This window comes from Sus scrofa, chromosome X, assembly GCF_000003025.6.
Source record: "Sus scrofa isolate TJ Tabasco breed Duroc chromosome X, Sscrofa11.1, whole genome shotgun sequence".
Lineage (NCBI taxonomy): Eukaryota > Metazoa > Chordata > Mammalia > Artiodactyla > Suidae > Sus > Sus scrofa.
Genome location: NC_010461.5, coordinates 57301107 through 57321948, shown reverse-complemented (window position 1 = coordinate 57321948; position 20842 = coordinate 57301107). Strand labels below are relative to the sequence as shown.

At 42.6% G+C, this 20842-nt stretch overlaps 1 protein-coding gene across 2 annotated transcripts; it reads right to left on the bottom strand.

Moving 5' to 3' along the window:
• On the bottom strand, positions 335 to 5459 carry ITGB1BP2 (integrin subunit beta 1 binding protein 2). 2 transcript variants are annotated; one of them, XM_021079567.1, is made up of 11 exons: positions 5306 to 5459; positions 4969 to 5124; positions 4827 to 4883; positions 4605 to 4750; positions 2500 to 2594; positions 2196 to 2254; positions 1990 to 2060; positions 1770 to 1869; positions 1402 to 1515; positions 1094 to 1156; positions 335 to 736 (listed from the first exon to the last, which is right to left on the bottom strand). In XM_021079567.1, the coding sequence occupies exons 2-11, from the start codon at positions 5068 to 5070 to the stop codon at positions 515 to 517; spliced, it is 1029 nt and encodes a 342-aa protein (XP_020935226.1). In that variant the 5' UTR covers positions 5071 to 5124; positions 5306 to 5459; the 3' UTR covers positions 335 to 514.

Sequence of the window (20842 nt, the reverse complement as noted above, 5' to 3'; positions counted from 1 at the left end):
ATCACTCCATTCTCCCAACTCTAACAGCTTTTAAAAACTGTAGTGCACAATTTAGCACTCAAACTATCCTATAATGTTTATTATTATTTCATGTAGATTAGCCTTGACTTGTCAGTCAGACTATAATTTTCCTAAGAGGAATGAATAAGTCTTGTTTTTCAGATACCTGTAAACTATATAACTGGGTACATCGTAAGTACTTAGTAAAATACCTGGTGGTTGTGAAGAATTGATTGCATGTGCAATGTGCTTGTTTTCACGCATGTGTGTTGAACACACATAGAAGCTGAAGGGAATGAATACAATTTTAGAGGTGAGAGAACGACACTATGTGAAACTGCAGAATACAAGATTTATTTAAAGGAAAAAAAAACAGGATGGTTTGGACACTTTTGTTCTCCTCGCCTTCTGCCTCCTGCTGTTCAATGACACCACATGGTCAACCATATCCTGGTCTTTGAGATTCTAAGGGAGTCACTGAGGTCCTATCTAGACACTTAGTTGTCTGGTGTCACTATTCCCCCATCGCTTCCTCCTCCTCCTCTGTCCAGCTCAGATCATCATCTGAATCCTCAGATTCTTCCTCATCCATCTCTAACCCAACCCCTGACTTAGACTTCTCAGCCAGTGCATCGGGGTGCTCCAGCTGGGCCCAGAATCCTGGGTCAGCCTTGACCAGGGAGATTTCAACCCGAGATGGCATCAAGGAGACAGAGCTCTGCTCCACGTTTACAACCTGAGGAGGAGGGAGAGATAGAGGAACAAAGAAGCGAAAATGAGGAAATCAAAAGGTTGGGGTCAGGGTAGGGTGGTGATGAATGACATGGAGAAAAATTTTTAAATGTGAAGTGAGGAAAAATATAGGGAAGGAATAAGATTATAGTAAGGGAGAGAAAGGAAAGAAAGGAGAAGTGGGGGGAGAGGGAGAAAAAGGAGGAAGAGGGAGAGAGAAAGAATATCAAAGCAAATGAAGAGAAAACCTTCACTTTCCCACTAAGACTCCTTCCCTCAAGACACCCTCTATTCATTCCAATCTGGCCCTTCTTTTCACCCCATCTTCCTCCCCCACCTGTGCCCCTTTATCTTCACTTACCCCCCAGAGCTTCATCTGTGCTTGGAACACACGGTTCCCATCAAAGACAATGTGGATATGAAGCTGAGAGAAAAGAATTACAGAGGTAGTAACAATCCCAGGTCAGAACAAGTTATTACATCAGCAAAGCAGGCCCGTGGTATAATCCCTACATCCACAAGTCAGCCAGATAACCCTGACCTAATAGCTCTACCTTCCTCTCAGAGGACTACGGAGCCTACATGTTAACTGCCTATGGCAATGCTGCCTGTAAGATTATAGCATCACCCAATTCACTGGCCTCCCATCCAGCATCAGACATTCCTCACCTCAGTTTGACTGGCCTTCACCCAATTGAACGCAGGAAGTGGAATCTGGCCGTATACAGTCACCACTACTAAGGAATCTGTCTGGTGCCAATCGTGACGGCAAGATGCCAGCAGCTAAAATGTAGATGTGAAATGTGGGTGGTAAGAATGAACTCTTAACCCAAGAGGAGTTCTCACGGTGTATGTGGAGAAGAAACAGTCTCAGAAAGTTTAACACTACCTCCTTATTGCAAAACCGCTGGGCTGGTAAAGAATAAAGAGTAGAATCTTACTTGGTCCATGCAAAAGGGACAAAACATGAGGTACAGGGAGGAGAAATTATTTTGGAATTGGGTTCTAATCAAAAGTTCAGGAACGTCAAGACTTACCTTCTTCCCCCAGTCATGTCTACCAACTCTGCATCCTGGCTGTGCCAGAAATACCCCAAAATCCAGGGTCTGGATGCCACAACAGCTCCAAGACTTCATCCTGAGGTAGGAACACGATTCAACTGAATCTCCTTTTCCCTCCCCAGAAGCCCCCCACTTCCATCTTGTGATCAACATTGGGAGAAACCTGTCTCACAGCCCACCCAGTCCCCTCCATCACCCCTCATGGAATCGAGGTGCTCCTGGGTGGTAGGTACAGGGAGTAGCATCACTCTCCGAGCCTTGGTAAACCTAAGACAGATAAAGGAGAATCAGGAAAAGAATCGAGTCATTTTAAAATGTACCCATGCAGCCCCATACCTATACCCAGTCATCCCTCAGGTGTAGCATCTCTCAGCCACATGCTTGAGTCCTCCACACACTCACAGCATCACATCCTGGGTTCTGGCAGCTGGCACCAGTCTGGATCAGACTACTGTCAAGTCCTGGGCAAAGGAAACAGGGTCAGGAACCTATTCATTTTCTCTACCCAACTGCCATTTTCACTAAATTCCAGTATACAAGACCTGTCTTTTTTTTTTTTTTTTTTAAACAAGTGGCCGCACCTGCGGCATATGGAAGTTCCTGAGCCAGGGGGTCGAGCCACAGCCACTGTAGAAGTAATGCCGTGTAGTTACATTATGAGACATAAGGGAAATCCCAAAACCTGTCCTATGAAGGACCCACTTACCTGCTCCAGGTTCTTGGTCTAATTCCTTCTGTTCCAGTGCCATTTCCAGGGCTTGGGATATATTTAGTGGAAGCAGCTTTGGAGGCAGATCTGACCTAGGGGATGTGGGTGGCGCGATTTAATGCTGACCCACTAACCGTGATCAACAACTCCAACATTCCCACCAGTGGAAATGGAATCAAAGAAGTGTGGTGGGGTTAGAGAAGATGGGTAGCAACCCATTGCCCATTTTCTTCTCTGTGGACATGCCAAACCCTTGAACCCTGGGGAACTTCCCAGGGCTTCTCTTACCCATCTATTCTGTTGCTTAATCCAACCATATTTCTCTGTAGAAGTGCATCACTCCTCTTTCTCTTCATCTAATAATTGTAGCCCTAATATGACTTTCTTCTGTTGCTCATACTACTTCCTCAAAATTAACTTATTCTTCTCTGGAGCCTCCTGATTGCCAATACTACTATATCCTATTCTTTTTACTTTTTAAATTTATTTTTAATTTTTTTGTCTTTTTAGGTATGGCATATGGAAGTTCCCAGGCTAGGGATCGAATTGGAGCTGCAGCTGCCAGCCTATACCACAGCCACAGAAACACCCGATCCTTAACCCACTGATCAAGGCCAGGGTTTGCATCCTCATGGGACACTTGTTGGGTTCGTTACCGCTGAACCACGATGGGAACTCCTATCCTTTTCTTCTAAAAAAAATTATTTTGGGGAATTCCCATCATGGTGCAACAGAAACAAATCCGACTAAGAACCATGAGGTTGCAGGTTCAATCCCTGGCCTCGATCAGTGGGTTAAGGATCCGGCATTGCCCTGAACTGTGGTGTAGGCTGGCAGCTGTAGCTCCGATTCGACTCCTAGCCTGGGACCTCCATATGCTGTGGGTACAGCCCTGAAAATCAAAAAAATAAAATAAATAAAATTAAAAAAAAATTTTTTTTGGTTTTTTTTTTGTTTCTTTAGGGCCACACCCATGGCGTATGGAGGTTCCCAGGCTAGGATTCCAATTGGAGCTGTAGCTGCCAGCCTACGCCACAGCCACAGCAACACAGCATCCAAGCCACATCTGTGAGCTACATCACAGCTCACGGCAACGAGGGATCCTTAACCCACTGAGCGAGGCCAGGGATCAAACCCACATCCTCATGGATGTTAGTCGGGTTCGTTAACCACTGGGCCATGACGGGAACTCCCCCTCAAAAAAATGTCTTTGTAAATCAATTATAATAAAAAATTTTTTTAATTAATTTAATTTTTGGCCGTGCCCTCAGCATGTGAAATTTCCCAGGCCAGGAATTGAATCCACTGCACCACTACAATGACCCAAGCCACTGCAGTGGCAACCCCAGAGCCTTCAATTGTTGCACCACAAGGGAACTTCCTACTATATCCTTTTCTTGCTGTAAAACTTATTTTAAAGCTCTTTTCCAAAAGGAAAAATATCAAGTCATTCTCAAAACTCCCCTGTGTGTTACAACTAAGTGTATATTTGTGAGGGGCTAATCTATTCTGTTAATTCAAAATGCCTATCCTAGCCATTAGGTTGTGGGTTCAATCCCTGGCCTCGCTCAGTGGATTAAGGATTCCGATTTGCGATGAGCTGTGGTGTAGGTCGCAGGTGCAGCTCAGATCCTGTGTTGCTGTGGCTGTGGTGTAGGCGGGCAGCTGTAGCTCAGATTAGACCCCTAGCCTGGGAACCTCCATATGCCGCGGGTGTGGCCCTAAAAAGACAAAAAAAAAAAAAAAAAAAAAAAAAATTGCCTATCCCTGGAGTTCCCTGGTGATCTAGCAGTTTAAAGATCTGGTGTTGGTGTTGTCCCTGCTGGGCTCAGGTTCTATCCCTGGCCTGAGAATTTCCAGGAGAAAAAAAAAAAAAAAAGAAATACAAAACACCTATCCCATCACCCCATACCACCTTAAAGCAAAGGACATTATTTCTGGACACAAATTTCCCCCAAGGCAAAAAAAAAAAATACACCAAACCCTGACACTTGGGTCTCCTCACATCTCTAGTCCCTAGTTCCCAAACCTCAATGACCCATTAATCACTCCTAGGAAGTTCCATGAATATAGGAAAAACCCAGGGACCTCCTCCTCTTTACTTGGGCCTCTCCCGGCGCAACGTCTCTGCTGACTTTGGAATCGTATTCGGAGGCTTTTGCTCCAGAAGTGAACTGCTTGTTGCAGGGCCCTCAGGTTGAGGGGCTTCAGGGAGCTTCTCAGCACAGTGGGGTCCCACAGTACAGCCCTAGTACAGATAAGGAGAGAGGATTAGGGATAGAATCCTTCTAATCGGGCAGAATCCAAGGAAGTAAAGAATTTACCTTGATATTTAAGAACTCAGAGAAATCTACAGTTCGCTTCCGGCAGCAGGACCAACCCTGATAACAAGAGACCCGTCTCAGATTCCCTGGGTATCTTTCTTTCAGGAAATGCTCTTGCTATCTCCCCTTGCTTATTCCTCACCTTAAGTGCATCATGGAAGACTGGGACCCCAGGGTGATGGCAACAGGAATCTGTGGATATCAGTAGAAGGATCAAGGAAGGGAAGGTAACTATACCAAGCATCACTTCTCACCTCTTCTCTGGATTTATATACTTATAGTTTTCCAGGTTTATATGCTTATAATGTAAAAAACAAACAAACAAACAAACAAAAAAAAAAACCAGTGTAAGTCTGAAGATCACTCACACCAATTAAACTAAGGCAGGTACACTAAATTTTCTGCTTTTACCAGACTGCCCACAGCTGACAACTACCCCAGCACCCACACCGCCCTTGGCCAAAGTCAGAATTACTCACCAGGAAGGTTGGTTTGGGGATCAAAGTGTTGCCCACAGCCTTTGTTATGGCAGAGTAGAGACATGAGGCCTTGGTAGAATTATTCAAAGGGTATTTCAAGGAGTCTGGCTGCCGATTGGGGAACACCTCTTAGTCTGGAGGCTTTTAGCTGCCTGGAAGGGCCAGCTGTTTCTATCTTTAGTTCAGGAGGCGTACGCGTCCTAACATGGGCAAGGGAACTTCAACTGGTCTTCCCAGCCAATAGGAAAGAGCTCAGGAACATTTTAGCTCTGGGGCTCAAGAAAAAAGGATCAGGCAGAGTAGTGCTTGGAACTTGGATGAGGTCAGCTAACTATTGCCGGTTTTAGATTTACCATGCCAATTCCAAGCTCCTGACATACCAGCAGCTGCTCAGAAATGAATACCAATTTTGAGCCCCCTCCCCTCTCAAAGTACCCCAATTGCTCCAGCCCATTTTCTTCCTCTTTCAAAGCAGCAGCTCTCCTCCCACCCTCATTACTTCTGCGTACCAACAGCATGGGATTTTATCAGCCACTTCAGCCAGTGTGCATCCAACCTCCCCATGTTTTGTCTAGATGGATTAATATGTTAAGCAAAAGGTCATAAAGGATTATTCTTACAGAGCCTCCCCGCCTGCCCTTCCCCTTCAAAAACAGCACAGAAAATTAAAAGGCTTAAAATGTATTTTAATAAGTTGATGTTGCATTACTTCTCCATTTCTCAGAAAAACTCCAAAGGTTATCAGGGACAAATCAAACATGGTACACCAATAAAAAAATGCACAGCATAACTACCTAAAATAGGCAAAGCTAAGAGCTACTGTCCAACCTTCCGCATACAGCAACCCTGTTCTCAAGATTGTACTAGGCCTATCGAGAAAAGCTGTGTACAGCAACATCATAGACACAAAAGGAAGGGCCATTCTTGGGTTGTCCTTACCCAAGAAAAAGATGGAGGCAAGTCAACACAAGATTTTGTTAAAGATATACTAAATGAAAATCTCTAAGAGAAAATGTCTTCCTTAGGACATGAAGGGGTAATATATGGGATATAACAGAACCGTACATTATGTTGTCTGTGACCTCTGCGGACATTTGCCTGAATTCCCACCTCAGAGTGAACGGAGCAATGGGGCCAAGGTCATTGGGGGATGTTTGGTTTTTGTGGTATATGTGGCAGTGTCTCTGGGGTGGAGGCTGGGAGGGGTACAAGAAAGCAAATAGAACAGGATGGACAGAGTGGAATGATTAATGGGGGCTCTAACTGGATCCATTTTACCAGGGCTCCCTGACTCTCCCAGGCTCTCAACAATCACACTAGACTTCAGGAATGCACCACACAGAATTGGTTAGTTAAAGGATATACCACACAGAACTGATTTGTTCAATACCGCCCCTCCCTTACCCTCTGCCTCCAGCATACTCCTTGGAGTAGTACAGGCAGGGAAGACCTAACTATTGGAGGAATCCCTAACACTTTCCAGGGTAGAATTCAGCTAGTCCAAAAAGGGTCCTTCTTTTAAGGGTTTTGGGAAACTAGACACTGCAATTTTATTAGTATCGGCGACGTTTGTTTGGAGCAAATTCAGCTCCAGGAGCTGCACGGTTGAATGCTGGAGGGGTTCCACCAATTGCCCCAATTCCTTCCATTGTAGCAGCTTGGCCAAAGCGTTCAGTTGTTGGTGGGGTCTTGAAGAGAAAGAGAGAAACATTACAATATAACCTATGCCCTAAACTTCCCACCCATCTATAGCTCCTCCCCGGAGGCCATTTCCACCCAAGTATTCAAGGCTCTGGATGGTAGGGGTGACTAAGCCTATTTAGAACTCTAGCAGACATTCCCAAAGGAAAGCTGCTTGAAATACGGTCCCACCCAACCATCCTATCTTTAACATACTATCCCTATTCCTATAGGATAAGAATATGACATACTAAATTCCTATGCTGAATAAATTAAAGCTAAATCCTTTTTCTTGAACTAGGTATATGGACAAGGGAAGGCCATCACTCTTTAGCAACCTTAAGCCTACCTAACTTTAACATTTTGACATTACAACTAAAACTACCTCAGGATTGTCTGAGCCATTAAACTTTTGGACTCACATCTATTTCATGTGATAATGTCCAGTCTTTGTTGCCTTCCGTCCAAAAAAGAACCTATTCACCCAAAGTAGCAACTAAACAGTCCATCAACAATAGCCAGTCAGAGAGGAGTTCCTGTTGTGGCTCAGAGGTTAATGAAGCCGAACAAGCATCCGTGAGAATGCAGGTTTGATCCCTGGCCTTGCTCAGTGGGTTAAAGATCCAGTGTTGCCTGTGAGATGTGGTATAGGTCGTAGACAGGGCTCAGATCCCTCGTTGCTGTGGCTGTGGCATAGGCCTAACAGCTTCAGCTCTGATTCCCCTAGCCTGGGAACTTCCATATGTGATGGGTGTGGCCCTACAAAGACAAAAAACAAACACACTAGCCAGTCAGAGAGAGGTACTTGCTTAACTCCTAGAAAGAATATAGTTTGAGAATGGATTTGCATAAAACTCAAAAACAGAGATCTTAAAGTAATCCTAAAAACTGATCCTTAAAGTAATCCTAAAGTGATCCTAAAAACTGTTATCTGAGCAAAACTGTCTGGCAGGCCCAGGGACCATGAAGCCTAAGTCCTTTCTCCTCCTATCAACATTTACAGTTACTATAATGCCCTGCAGTTTATTACCAATCCCAAGGTTCCATCTGGCATCATAGTGGCAGGTCCTGGAGGAGCTGGTGTACCAGCTGGCACAGGAGCAGGGGGCATGGCGCCTCTGTTGTTTATGCCCATAGCACCTAAAGCAGAGTAGTGTGATCAGTACAGGAGACAGAGATTGTCAACATTTTTCTGTGCGAAAGGAAACAATTCAAGACGTGTTCCCCTTCCACTAAAATGATGCTCCCAGAAATGTGAAATGTTAAATTTAGATTAGTTTGGGAGTTCCCATCGTGGCTCACTGGTTAGTAAATCGACTAGTATTCATGAGAACATGGATTCAATCCTTGGCCTCGCTCAGTAGGTTAAAGATCCAGCATTGCTGTGAGCTGTGGGTGTAGGTCACAGACAGGGCTCGGATCTAGCATGGCTGTGGCTGTGGCGGGCAGCTACAGCTCCGACTAGACCCCTTGCCTGGGAACCTCCATACGCTGTGGGTGTGGCCCTAAATAGACAAAAGACCAAAAAGAAATTTTAGACTAGGTAGGAGAAGCTACATAGTTCACCAGAGATGAGAAAGAAAAAGGAAAACCTAAGTCTTTACCTCCCATAGCCATCTGGCCCATCCGTATCTCCTGCTCTCTCTGAAAAACAAAACAACACTCAAGATAGTCCAAGACAGCACTGCATTCTACCAAAATCCACTGAGAACCACATACTAAGCGAAATAGACAACATATCCTAAGTTCACTGAGACCAAGCTGAGGAATATCAACAACAGCTCATTGCTAGTTATACAATGAATTCAAGGTTAGAGATACTAACTAGAACACAAATCAGAGTCTCCTCTTAGGAACAGGAGAAATGAAAGAAAAGGGGAGAGAGAGAGTTGATTTCTTCTAAGGCTCCAACCTGTATGACAACTGCCAAGGTTATCAGAGGACCAGGCCTGGATATATCTCATCCTGCAGTCACAGAGTTTAAACAACATACACTGGCCCCAACTTTTCATACTAAATTAACTGTGAGGCAAGAAGAGCTCCTCTTCAAACCTTACCTTTCCTTCCTATGAATGCTTCTAAAAAGAGTGTCATAAAATAGAAAAATTGGTCATAGCCTAGTGTCTTTTATAGTCCTAACAGACAACTCATGGTGGGCTTGTCATATTGTGACTGGCCCGGCACATCATGGACACATGGGAGATATACCGCATCAGGGAAGGTTCCCTTGAATCCTTCCTGCTGTCGCCGCATCATTTCTTCTTGCTGCCGCCGCATCTCTTCCTCACGGCGCCTGCGTTCCTCCTCCTGTCTACAGAGAGTCACCAAAATATTTAAGCAGTGGCCTCCCAGCCAGAACTTGCAATAGATTACCTCAATAGAGGACTCAGCCAAGGAGATCAAAAGCCTACTGAAAACAATCATAGCTCTCCAGGAAATTCACTGTTAAATGTGCCCAGCTGTAAAGCAACCCAGGAGTTCTCGTCGTGACTCAGCAGAAACGAATCTAACTAGCATCCATGAGGATGCAGGTTTAATTCGTGGCCTCACTCAGTGGGTTAAGAAATCCAGCGTTGCCATGAGCTGTGGTGTAGGTCTCAGACATGGCTCGGATCAGGCATTGCTGTGGCTGTGGTGTAGGCCAGCAGCTACAGCTCTGATTCAACCCTTAGCTTGGGATTCTCCATATGCAGTGGGTGCAGCCCTAAAAAATAAAGTAACCCAGAGTAGTCCTTAAGGGACTCCCAAAGGAGCCAGCCTCATGAGACCAGGACTCAGCTGCTTTCCTTTTTTTAGTGCAGTCCCAGAACCATGGGCAGCTGAAACATCTCCCATCTAAAGGGAGAACCTGAAAAGCACCAAGGAAATATTTGCCACCATATTTACAAATGCAAGAGATAACATGGTAGTAGGCAGCAGGAGCAAACATTACCTCTATAGAGTTGTCAGAGAAAAAACAGTTGGAGAAAAAAAAAATTACCTGAGCTCCAACTGCTTTCGTTTTTGCACTTCTTGGTTATGCAGCTCTTCCATCCTCCGAAGTTCTTCTTGACGCCTCATCAAATCTAGAAAAATAACAGATTAATCTCGAAGAGTATTCTTCATTCTCCTCATAGATACCCAGTAATTTTCCAGAAAGATCCAGAAAGCAGGAGTTCCTATCGTGGCTCAGTGGTTACCAAACCTGACTAGCATCCACGAGGATGCGGGTTTGATCCCTGGCCTCGCTCAGAGGGTTAAGGATCCAGTGTTGCTATGAGCTGTGGTGTAGGTCACAGACTCGGCTTGGATCCCACGTTGCTGTAGCTGTGGCCTAGGCCAGCAGCTACAGCTCCATGATTGGACCCCAGCAGCCTGGGAACCTCCATATGCTGTGGGTGTAGGCCCTAAAAAGACAAAAAGACTTAAGAAAAAAAAAAAAAAGATCCAGAAAGCAAATAGGATATTTAATCCCCAAGTGGCCTCTGAGGTATCCAGATTACAAAAATGAAGTCAAACCTATTATTTCCTCCTCCACAGAATCCAGTATCCTCTGCCACATCTCCAAGATTAACAAAATATTTCAGGAGTTCCCAGTGTGGCCCAGCAGAAGCGAATCTAACTAGGAACCATGAGGTTGCAGGTTCAATCCCTGGTCTCACTCAGTGGGTTAAGGATCTGGCGTTGCCATGAGCTGTGGTGTAGCTCATAGACGCGGCTCAGATCTGGTGTTGCTGTGGCTCTGGCGTAGGCTGGCAGCTACAGCTCCGGTTGGACCCCTAGCCTGGGAACCTCCATATGCTGTGGGTGCAGCTCTAAAAGGACAAAAGACCAAAAATAAAGTGACAGTTGTTTTAAATATATATATATATACTTCAGAGAATAAAACTAGAGTTTTAGGCCTTTCTCTACTTACTGATGCAAAGAAACTCCTGAAAAAAGTTATTTTGTGCTTCTAGTCTTAAGACTTATAGGCCTACACTCACCCTGCCTCATTAGCATGACCTGATGTTCATGGCGAGCAGCCTCCATCTCCATCTCCAGCTTCTCACGGGCTTCCTTGATGTTTCGGTCCACTTGGTCCTGCTGCTGCTTCTCCATCTCAATAAGTGCCTTCCAGCGCATAGCATACTCATACTCAAAAGAGCCAGGCTGTGCAAACCTGGGTGGCTGCTCTCGCTCCCTATAGAAAAGGTTCCTGGGTTACTAAAACTTTGTCCAAGATTCTCCCAAATAAGCACTGCATTCCTCCCAAGGGCAAAGATAATAGCTGCTAGTTAACACATACAGCAAAGACATGTCTTTTACACATCCCTTTACAAGCTTCCTTAAGAATAAGCAAACACATAACAGGGAATCTGTCAGGACCACATACTTGTGAAATTGCTGGTTCTTTATAACCAACTTCTCTGGAAGTCCCTCTTCATCATCTAACTGGTCCATGGGCTCCACAGTCACAGGCCTAGGAAATCTGGGATAAAGAAGCTCAGTGTTAAGCAAATTATACCCTCTCTACATGAGCCACTGGTTCATTGTTCCAGCCCCAAGTAACCTAAGACTTTTATTATGTGGAATCTGGGGTAGACAGGATAAAGTCAGGCATCAGATCTCTGAATACAGCCTTTAAGTAGGTGGAGTACTTAAGTGCAGCCTTTATATATGGTATCTATGGAACTCAAGATAATGATATAGAGTAAATAGTAAGAGAGATAGATACCTATGGACAAAAACTTTTTTGGAATTCTAAAACTTCAAAGTAAAGGGGGATTTAACACAGATTAAGTAACAACCTACTGAAAGACTTCTTAATCCACCATGTCCATTAATTTAAGATTATACTGGAAACCCTAGTAGAGAAGTGAATTGCATAAAAAATCTTTAAGTGAACACAGGAATATGGTTCCTAGAAGCTAACTCCCCAGACCACAGAAGAAAGCAGCAACCTAAGGTATATTTCTGAAAACAACCCCTCACTCACGTGGTTAGCAGGAAGGAGCCTTCACTGCATCTGTCCAGAGCTTTGCGAGCAGCTGGCTTCCCTGAAAACTCGACAATGCCTTTCCCTGAGGGCCTTCCTCGATCATCCACGATGACTACAGCCCTCTCTACCTGGCCGAACACAGAAAAGGCTTCCTCCAGCAGTTCGTTGGACACATACTGAGGAAGGTTTCGGACCGTAAGGGATGCACTATGGCAGGCAAAGCGCACACGCAGCTGCTTTCCACGGAGTGGCATGTTGTCCAGTTCCACTTTGGCAATCTCCGCTAGGGTTCGTGTTTCCTAGAAAGCAGAACAAAGTCAGAATAAACTAAGTTGGACAAAGACCACCTGCACAGCCATCAAAAATCTAAAGTTGCACAGCTCAATACCTAACAATAAATAAATAAAAAAAATAAAAGCCCTCCAAACCCACCACGGATAGAAATGAAAGAATGCAGTCATGTGATTCAAGTAACAATTTGGTTAGCCTAGTTTCTCTGATGGCCTTGCAATAAATCAATTGGAAATTTCAGAGTTAATACCACTTACATGGTCACAGGTTATTCTCGTAAGTGGTAACAGATCATCTGGACAATGATCAGCATAAAACCTACTCTTACAATGTAACAGCCAGAATGAACCACAGACCTTGATAGAACACCCTCCATATTACTAAAGAGGAACCTGAGGCACAGCAAAAATGACTTGCTTATATAGTCTTGAGTTAGTGGCAGATCTAGAATGAAGACTAGTTCCGACCATCACATTCAGTGATCGTGTCAGCACATGATGTTCCTCATTTATGGAGACAAATGATGCCTATAAAGGTTTTCCCTCATATACTTAAACACATTTCCTAAATCAAATCAGATATTAAAAAAAAAAAAACTACACTTAAAAGCCCAGGAACTTCCACACGCCAAGGGCATGGCCGAAGATAAATAAATTAGTTAAAAATAGTTACAATGAGGGGAGTTCTCGTCATGGCTCAGTGGAAAAGAATCTGACTAATATCCACAAGGACGCAGGTCTAATCCCTGGCCTCGCTCAGCATTGCTGTGAGCTGTGGTGTAGGTTGCAGACATGGCTCGGATCTGGTATTGCTATGGCTGCAGCATAGGCCTGCGGCTACAGTTCTAATTCAACCCCCAGCCTGGGAACCTCCATATGCCTCGGGTATGGCCCTAAAAAGACCAAAAAAAAAAAAAAAAAAAAAAAAAAGCTTAAGATGATAAACATTACATTTTGTGGATTTTAGCACAATTAAAAAAAAATTCAGGGAGCTCCCATTGTGGCTCAGCAGGTTATGCACCTGACTAATATCCCTAAGGATGCGGGTTCAATCCCTGGCCTCGCTCAGTGGGTTAAGGATCCGGCGTTGCTGTGAGCTGTGGTGTAGGTTGCAGATGCGGGCTCAGATGTGGCATAGGCTTGCAGTTGTAGCTCCGATCTGACCCCTAGCCTGGACTATTCCATAGGCTGCAGGTTCGGTCCTAAAAAGCAAAAAAAAAAGTTTCTGCTGTGGCACAATGGAATCAGCAGCATCTCTGGAGCACTGGCCAGCATGGTTATGGATCCAGCGTGCTCCGGCGTAGGTCACAACTGAGGCCCAAATCTAATCCCTGGCCCAGGAACTCCATATGGTCATGGATTTGAAGAGTCGTAAGTAAGGCAAGGGTTTGAAAATAAATTATATAAACCTTGGTCATTACTAAAATAAAAACCGGAGCTCCCGTCGTGGCGCAGTGGTTAACGAATCCGACTAGGAACCATGAGGTTGCGGGTTCGGTCCCTGCCCTTGCTCAGTGGGTTAATGATCCGGCGTTGCCGTGAGCTGTGGTGTAGGTTGCAGACGCGGCTCGGATCCCGCGTTGCTGTGGCTCTGGTGTAGGCCGGCCACAGCTGATTCAACCCCTAGCCTGGGAACCTCCATATGCCGCGGGAGCGGCCCAAAGAAATAACAAAAAAGACAAAAAAATAAAAAATAATAAAAAAAAAATAAAAACCACTTTTTCTTCTGAAAAAAATCTAATTTAAACTATTTGTGGGGGTAAGGCTCCGTAGCTCAGGGGTTACAGCACTGGTCTTGTAAAATATTTGTGGGGGTTAAAAAACAAGGGAAAAACATAGATAAAATATTAACTATGAGTTAACAGTTATTGAAGCTGGGCAATGAGTATTATACTATTCTACATTTGAAATTTCCCATTTAGAACAAAAAAAGTTCCAAACGGCATATGTCAGCCCCAGGGTTCTAAACAAATAAACCTGCCTTGGAGTTCCCTTGTGGCACAGCCGGTTAAGGATCTGGCATTGTCACTGCAGTGGCCTGGGTTCAATCCCTGCCCTGGGAACTTTTACATGGCTTAGGTGTAGCCAAAAAAAAAAAAAAAATCTGCCTTTTTTGTCCTGTTCTACCAATTATAACTACAAGCTTTTAACAAACATCATCTGAGAATTATTTCTACTGCCCAATTTTCCACATCCACCATTCCCCACCTTTTAGAATGCATGCTCTAAAAAGCCATAGTTGCTCACCAAGCGGATAAAGCCAAAGCCTTTATCCTTGTGAATGAAGACTTCGCCTGCCTTCCCGTATTTCTCAAATAGTTTCCTCATTTCCTCCTCAGTGATGTCAGGAGGAAGATTGCCCACAAAGAGCCGGCTACGTTGGGTGAAGGTCTTCTCTCCTGGTTTCCTAAAATTCTTCAGGTCAATAGTTAAGCCTTCATCTGAGAAGAGACACACAGTCACTCAAAAGATCAGGGAGAGATTGAGTCACATTCTCAAAGATTTACAATTGCTGGTAGATTAGGAAACATAATTGTTGTAAAGCAGTCAAACACCACTTCTCAATGGAGTCTATTCATTAACCCCTTATCAGTAAATTGCACCTCAGAATGTGAAAGCAGTGCAGCAAAGATCTAGGGGAACTTCTCAACAGCTCTACATATGGGCCATGAGCCAACCTGGACTAACTCTGAGACCGAAGAACAATACAGAAACTATTGGCCAAAGAGAAAATTAAGCAAGTCAAGGAAAGCCTTTCTTTCCTATGTCAGACAGGATCAGATTTTAAAACTTAAAAGATAATTTTTCCATTTCCCAGTCTCTCACAATCTTCATAACCTTAACAGTTCCCATGCTTTCAGGCTTGGAATAAAATGAAAAGTTAGGAAAAAGCTTCTTTGCAGAAATCTCTGGAAATAAAGAGGGTTGAGGTTGGTTCTAGTCTTAGAGGCACACAACATGTGCTCAGTTTGCTGAATGGGTGGGAACATACCTTTAAAGATTTTTTTACTCTGATTAAACATGGGCTGGCACAGGCCTCTGGCTAAAAGTATAATAGTACCAAATTTCTTGTCCATTAAATCTTAAAGATCTTTTATTTTCTCTACCTTCTAGGTGCCTGATGATTATCTCTAAGTGCCAAGCTCTGAGGCAAAACATGCAGTCATCTATTTAGCAGTAGAGTGTGCAAATACAGTAAAGCAACCTATATTCAATTGCTATCCTACACGTTTGCTCCTTATTTCAGAGAATAAGCCTTTTTTATTCTAAGTATTGAGGTAAACAGGGAAAAGAACCAAAAAGGTGTGCCACAAAGGCCTAGTCTTTCATAATCCCAAGAGCTTAACGAATCCGACTAGTATTCATGAGCATTCGGGTTCGACCAGTGGCCCTGCTCAGTGGGTTAAGGTTCTGGCGTTGCTGTGGCTGTGGCATAGGCTGCCAGCTTCAGCTCCAATTCAACCCCTGGCCTGGGAACTTCCCATGTGCCATAGGTGCAGCCCTAAAAAAATAAATAAATAAAAACAAAAATCAAGAAACTATTCCCGGAGTTCCAATTGTGGCTCCGTGGTTAATGAAACCGACTAGGAACCATGAGGTTGCAGGTTCGACCCCTAGCCTCGCTCAGTGGGTTAAGGATCCCGCGTTGCTGTGGCTGTGGCATAGGCCGGTAGTTGCAGCTCCAATTAGACCCCTAGCCTGGGAACCTCCATATGCCGCAGGTGCGGCCCTAAAAAAATAAAGACAAAAAAAGAAACCATTCCCAAGAGGAAACCTATTTCCACCCTATTACCTAACAGGTACTCACTCTGGCTGCTGGCTTGCTGCCCGTTTGCAGGTATTGGTGGAGGCGGTGGCTGCTGCTGTTGCTGCTGGTGGTGCTGCTGATGGTGATGCTGATGATGTTTCCTTGGAGTGTGGTTTTGCTTCTCCAAGTTAAAAGTTTTATTGCTCTGCATTTTTGCACTCTAAAAGAAAATGTGCAATGTCAAATACATTCAGCACTAAGAACATAGTCATCTTCCTGATGATTAATGTCATTAACACCTTTGGTACCCTGGCCTTTGCCAGATCCAAACAATTAGTTATTTTGAATAAGTATGGCCAAAGAATACAACTCAAACACCTAAACCCCATTCAGTACTAGCAATTATGTTACACACTGAAACTAGAGTAGTACTAGATGAAAAGTTTGCACCAGGCAGGAGTTCCTGTTGTGCAAACTGACTAGCATCCACGAGGATGTGGGTTTGATCCCTGGCCTTGATCAGTGAGTTAAGGATCCGGCGTTGCTGTGGCTGTGGTGTAGACTGGAAGCTACAGCTTGGATTTGACCCCTAGCCTGGGGACTTGCATATACCGCACCTGCGACCCTTATAAAAAATTTTTTTTAAAAAAGCTTGCACTAGAATGACTTGAGGAACTCTCCAGTTGAATAATATATGCATTGAGAAAACTATTGTCCCCAAACAATCTACTCCCTAAAAATTATTAGCCCTCTCAGAATATTAAAGCACATTTTTAAAAAATACAATCATTGAAACAGATTCTAGTTATCATAAGGACTAATAAGACTTATTTTTCTCTGGCACCCTGCAGTCCCAGCCTACAATACTATGGAATGAACAAAAGGAAAAGTATGAGCTGTGGAGTTAGACACATTTAAATACGAAGTGTGGTCCTAATACTTACTAGCTATGTACTATTAAATAAATTACTTCTGCACCAGTCTCTTAGGCTGTTATAATGAGGTTAATAGAAATATCTACCTCTCAAAGTATCCATGAAGATAAACATATGAAGACACTAGTTCTTTACTGGCATATAGTAAGCACTCCGTAAATATTATTAATCAAAATAGAAAGATAAATGACTGCCAAGAGCAATAAAAGCAGCAAATGGAAAAATATACTATCATAAAATCTTAAATTCTGTCATTTAAAAATCGACATAAGATTAAAAGAAAACAAAATGAAAATTCCTGGTATAATCCAAACTGAATACAACAGTTGAAGGTTTTAAAATGAAAAAAAAATTTTTTTTGGTCTTTTTGTCTTTTTAGGGCCACACCCGCGATATATGGAGGTTCCCAGGCTAGGGGTCTAATCTGAGCTACAGCTGCCATCCTACACCACAGCCACAGCAACCCAGGATCTGAGCTGCGGCTGCAACCTACACCACAGTTCACGGCAACGCCAGATCCTTAACCCATGGAGCGAGGCCAGGGATCGAACCTGCAACCTCATGGTTCCTAATCAGACTCTTTAACCACTGTGCCATGACAGAACTCCAAAATGAAAATTTCTTAATGGATCAAAGTAACAAGCTGAAGACCATCTTCCTCATCCTAAGGCAGTTCTCTAGTAAATAAAAGGGCAAAAATCAATCCTGAATCTCTCCCCCTCAACAAAAGACCCTCCAGTCAGATTTAACTGAAGGAAAGATGTAGTAAAGAATCTTTTTTTCCTGAATACTGTATTATTTACATTATATTATTCCTTTAAAATAAGTTATATTCCTCAGATGAAAAAAGTGACAAAGGCTTGCCAACTGCTGATTCTGGATGATAGGCATGAGAATATTTGTATAAAAACACATCAAAGCAATTATTCAATTCTGTATCCAAAAGCTGTTTCATAAGACAACAGGTAACAAGAGCTATCAAGAGATACATATTCTTTAACACAGGAATTCTAATTCTAGAAATTTATCCCAAGAATATAATTTTAAAATTTAAAAACTACATCCATGAAATTTCCACTACAATAGGCTTTCTGGTGACAAAATAAAAGTGATGTAAATACCCAAAATTAGGGGCAATGTTTTTAATAAATTATGGTACATCTATACAATGTAATATTAGATAGCATTAAAAATCATAAAGACCATGTAAACATGAAAAATGTTTGATGTTTTAAGAGGGAAAGGTTTTTTTTTAAATGCATGAATGCAGATAAGAAACAAGGCAAAAATGAAATCTGTCCAGCTTGTAGGTTATTGATAATTTTTAAATTAATTTAAAAAAAACCTAATTCATTCAAGTACTCACTGCATGCTTACTATTTGCTAGGCACTGATCTAGGTGTTTGAGATGCATCAATGAACAAAACAAAGATTCTTGCCTATAGCAGTGATAAACTTCCAGTGAGACAAAAGAATATACATAGTAATTAAATTACATAGTACTTAAAAAGAGGTTAAGTGCTGTGGGGGGGGGGGGGAGAAAAGGTGGGGAGGGGAAAAGTAGCGAGTGGAAAAGGGAAGATTGCAATTTTAAACAGAGCTACGAGGTTAGCCTTACTCAAAGCTGACATTTAAGCAAAACCTGAATTCTCTCACATATTATCAATCTTATGTTTTTCATTAATAAGGTACAAAATACATCTTTAATATAGAAAACTTAGAAATAGAAACGAAAATCCAAAGACCTAACACTAAAAAGTCACTGTTTATTTTGGTATACCATCTCAGTCACTAATATATATACATTAGTATGTACTCTAAATGGTATATTACAATACTATTTTGTAACCTGCCTTTTCTACTTTATGATACATGATGAATAGCTTCCATGTCACTGAATCTTCTACATTGTTAATGGACACAGTATTTAACTGTCAACCAAGCCCCTACTGTATCTTTTTAAATTTATTTTTTATTAAAGTATAGTTGAGGGGTGGGGGGATGTGCTTGGGTTGTGGGATGGAAATCCTGTGAAATTGGATTGTGATGATCATTATACAACTACAGATGTGATAAATCCATTGAATAAAAAAAATTAAAAAATAAATAAAATATAGTTGATATACAATGTTGTGCCAACTTAACTAAGCCTCTATTGTACTGGGACACTTGGGTTGTTTCCAATTTTTCACAATTATAAACAATATTTACAGCTAAATCTTGGGCCTGTAAATATTCCTCCCACAATTTGCATTTTGGCTTATTTACCTTATAAAACATACACCTGTCATTTCTATAACTGCAATCATAAATGTTATCACTATATATTTACCCTTTTCTCATTTCTATAGTGTCAACTTAAATATAAGTTTTAATGGCTAGCTACATAAAGTCCATCGGATGTACCCTAGTTTACCAAACTTCTCCCTACTATGAGACATGTAGGTTGTTTTCAGCTTTTTCCTATTATTATTATTTTTTTTTTGGTCTTTTTTTGCTATTTCTTGGGCCGCTCCCGAGGCATATGGAGATTCCCAGGCTAGGGGTCCAATCGGAGCTGTAGCCGCTGGCCTACGCCAGAGACACAGCAACGCGGGATCCGAGCCGCGTCTGCGACCTACACCACAGCTCACGGCAACGCCGGATCATTAACCCACTGAGCAAGGGCAGGGACCAAACCCGCAACCTCATGGTTCCTAGTCAGATTCATTAACCACTGCGCCACGACGGCAACTCCAGCTTTTTCCTATTATAATACTGCAATAAATACCTTTTTGCTTACACTTGTCTATATTTCCCTAGAATAAATTCTTAAAAATAGAATAACTTAATGCCTTTGCGACTCTTGACACATTAACGTAACAACTTTAAATACTAAATAAGTACAGCAATTTACAGCAAATGGGATACCTTAAAAAAAAAAAGGAAATCATTGCTGGAGTCCAGCTCCAGCAGCCAGGGATGCGCACCCTGTCGGAGATGGACGGTGTCGGCGAATGCACACGGAGACAGCCTCTCTGTCTTTTTCAGAGTGCTGGACTGCTCAAATTTTATTGGCATAGATGATTGTTTATACAGACAGTTTTCAATTACACCACAATGTTAAAAGTACACCTGAAGGTCAAGTTCTAAAGGTTAACTCCCAGATTATGCTTCCTAAAAGGCTACAGACATAAGGATCTGGCATTCACAAGTCTTGTTTTTAGATTAGTGCTTATCTTCAAAGCGTCATGGCAGGACAGTATGAGAACATCAACTTCAGTTAGCTATCACTTAAAAGTTTCTAAATTCAAGGACAATTCTCATAACTAGGTTTTTTTGACCATGAATAATATATGTCTAACTTTTACTTCTAAAGCTTACAGTATAACCAGTTAGTTTTTAATTAAACACTATGTTTTTAATTAAATTGGATTTGAATAGGGAAAAGTCCCTCAGGATTAAATTTTTATATTATTGTTGTAATTTTGTTAAATCACAAATCACCACAGGAAAGAATGGAAAATAAGAATAGTAAGCACATAACAGGAAAGACTGAGGAAAAACTGAATAACAAATAAAACAACAGGAAAGACTAGGTCACCCGGGAAACAATCCATGTTCTCCGGCGCAAACATGGAAATTGTTTTCCCGGGAAAGCCCCAATTCTTCCCCATCAACATCAACATGAGAGCCGTGTAATCTAAGGCCTGCCCTCGGATTGCACCGCACAGGCAGGCTTCGGCCTGCCCTCGGTTTTTCACCGTACAGGCAGGCTTTTATCCTGACCAGAAGCCCACCTTCGGCTTGCACCGTTCAGGTGAGCTCCCTTCCTTGGTTAGGAACCTGCCATCAGGTTTGGTTTTTTTTTTTTTTTTTTTTTTTTTTCTTGCTGTCAGGCAAGGTCCCTTCCTCGAGTCCCCCATCTCCTCCTTTTTTATTTTT

Coding starts and splice junctions, on each gene's coding strand:
- ITGB1BP2 (XM_021079567.1), bottom strand. CDS start 5,070: ATGCTTGGTATAGTTACCTTCCCTTCCTTGATCCTTCTACTGATATCC. Junction 2,255..2,499: donor AGACCAAGAACCTGGAGCAG/GTAAGTGGGTCC, acceptor TCCTTTGCCCAG/GACTTGACAGTAGTCTGATC. Junction 1,516..1,769: donor GACATGACTGGGGGAAGAAG/GTAAGTCTTGAC, acceptor TCTACATTTTAG/CTGCTGGCATCTTGCCGTCA.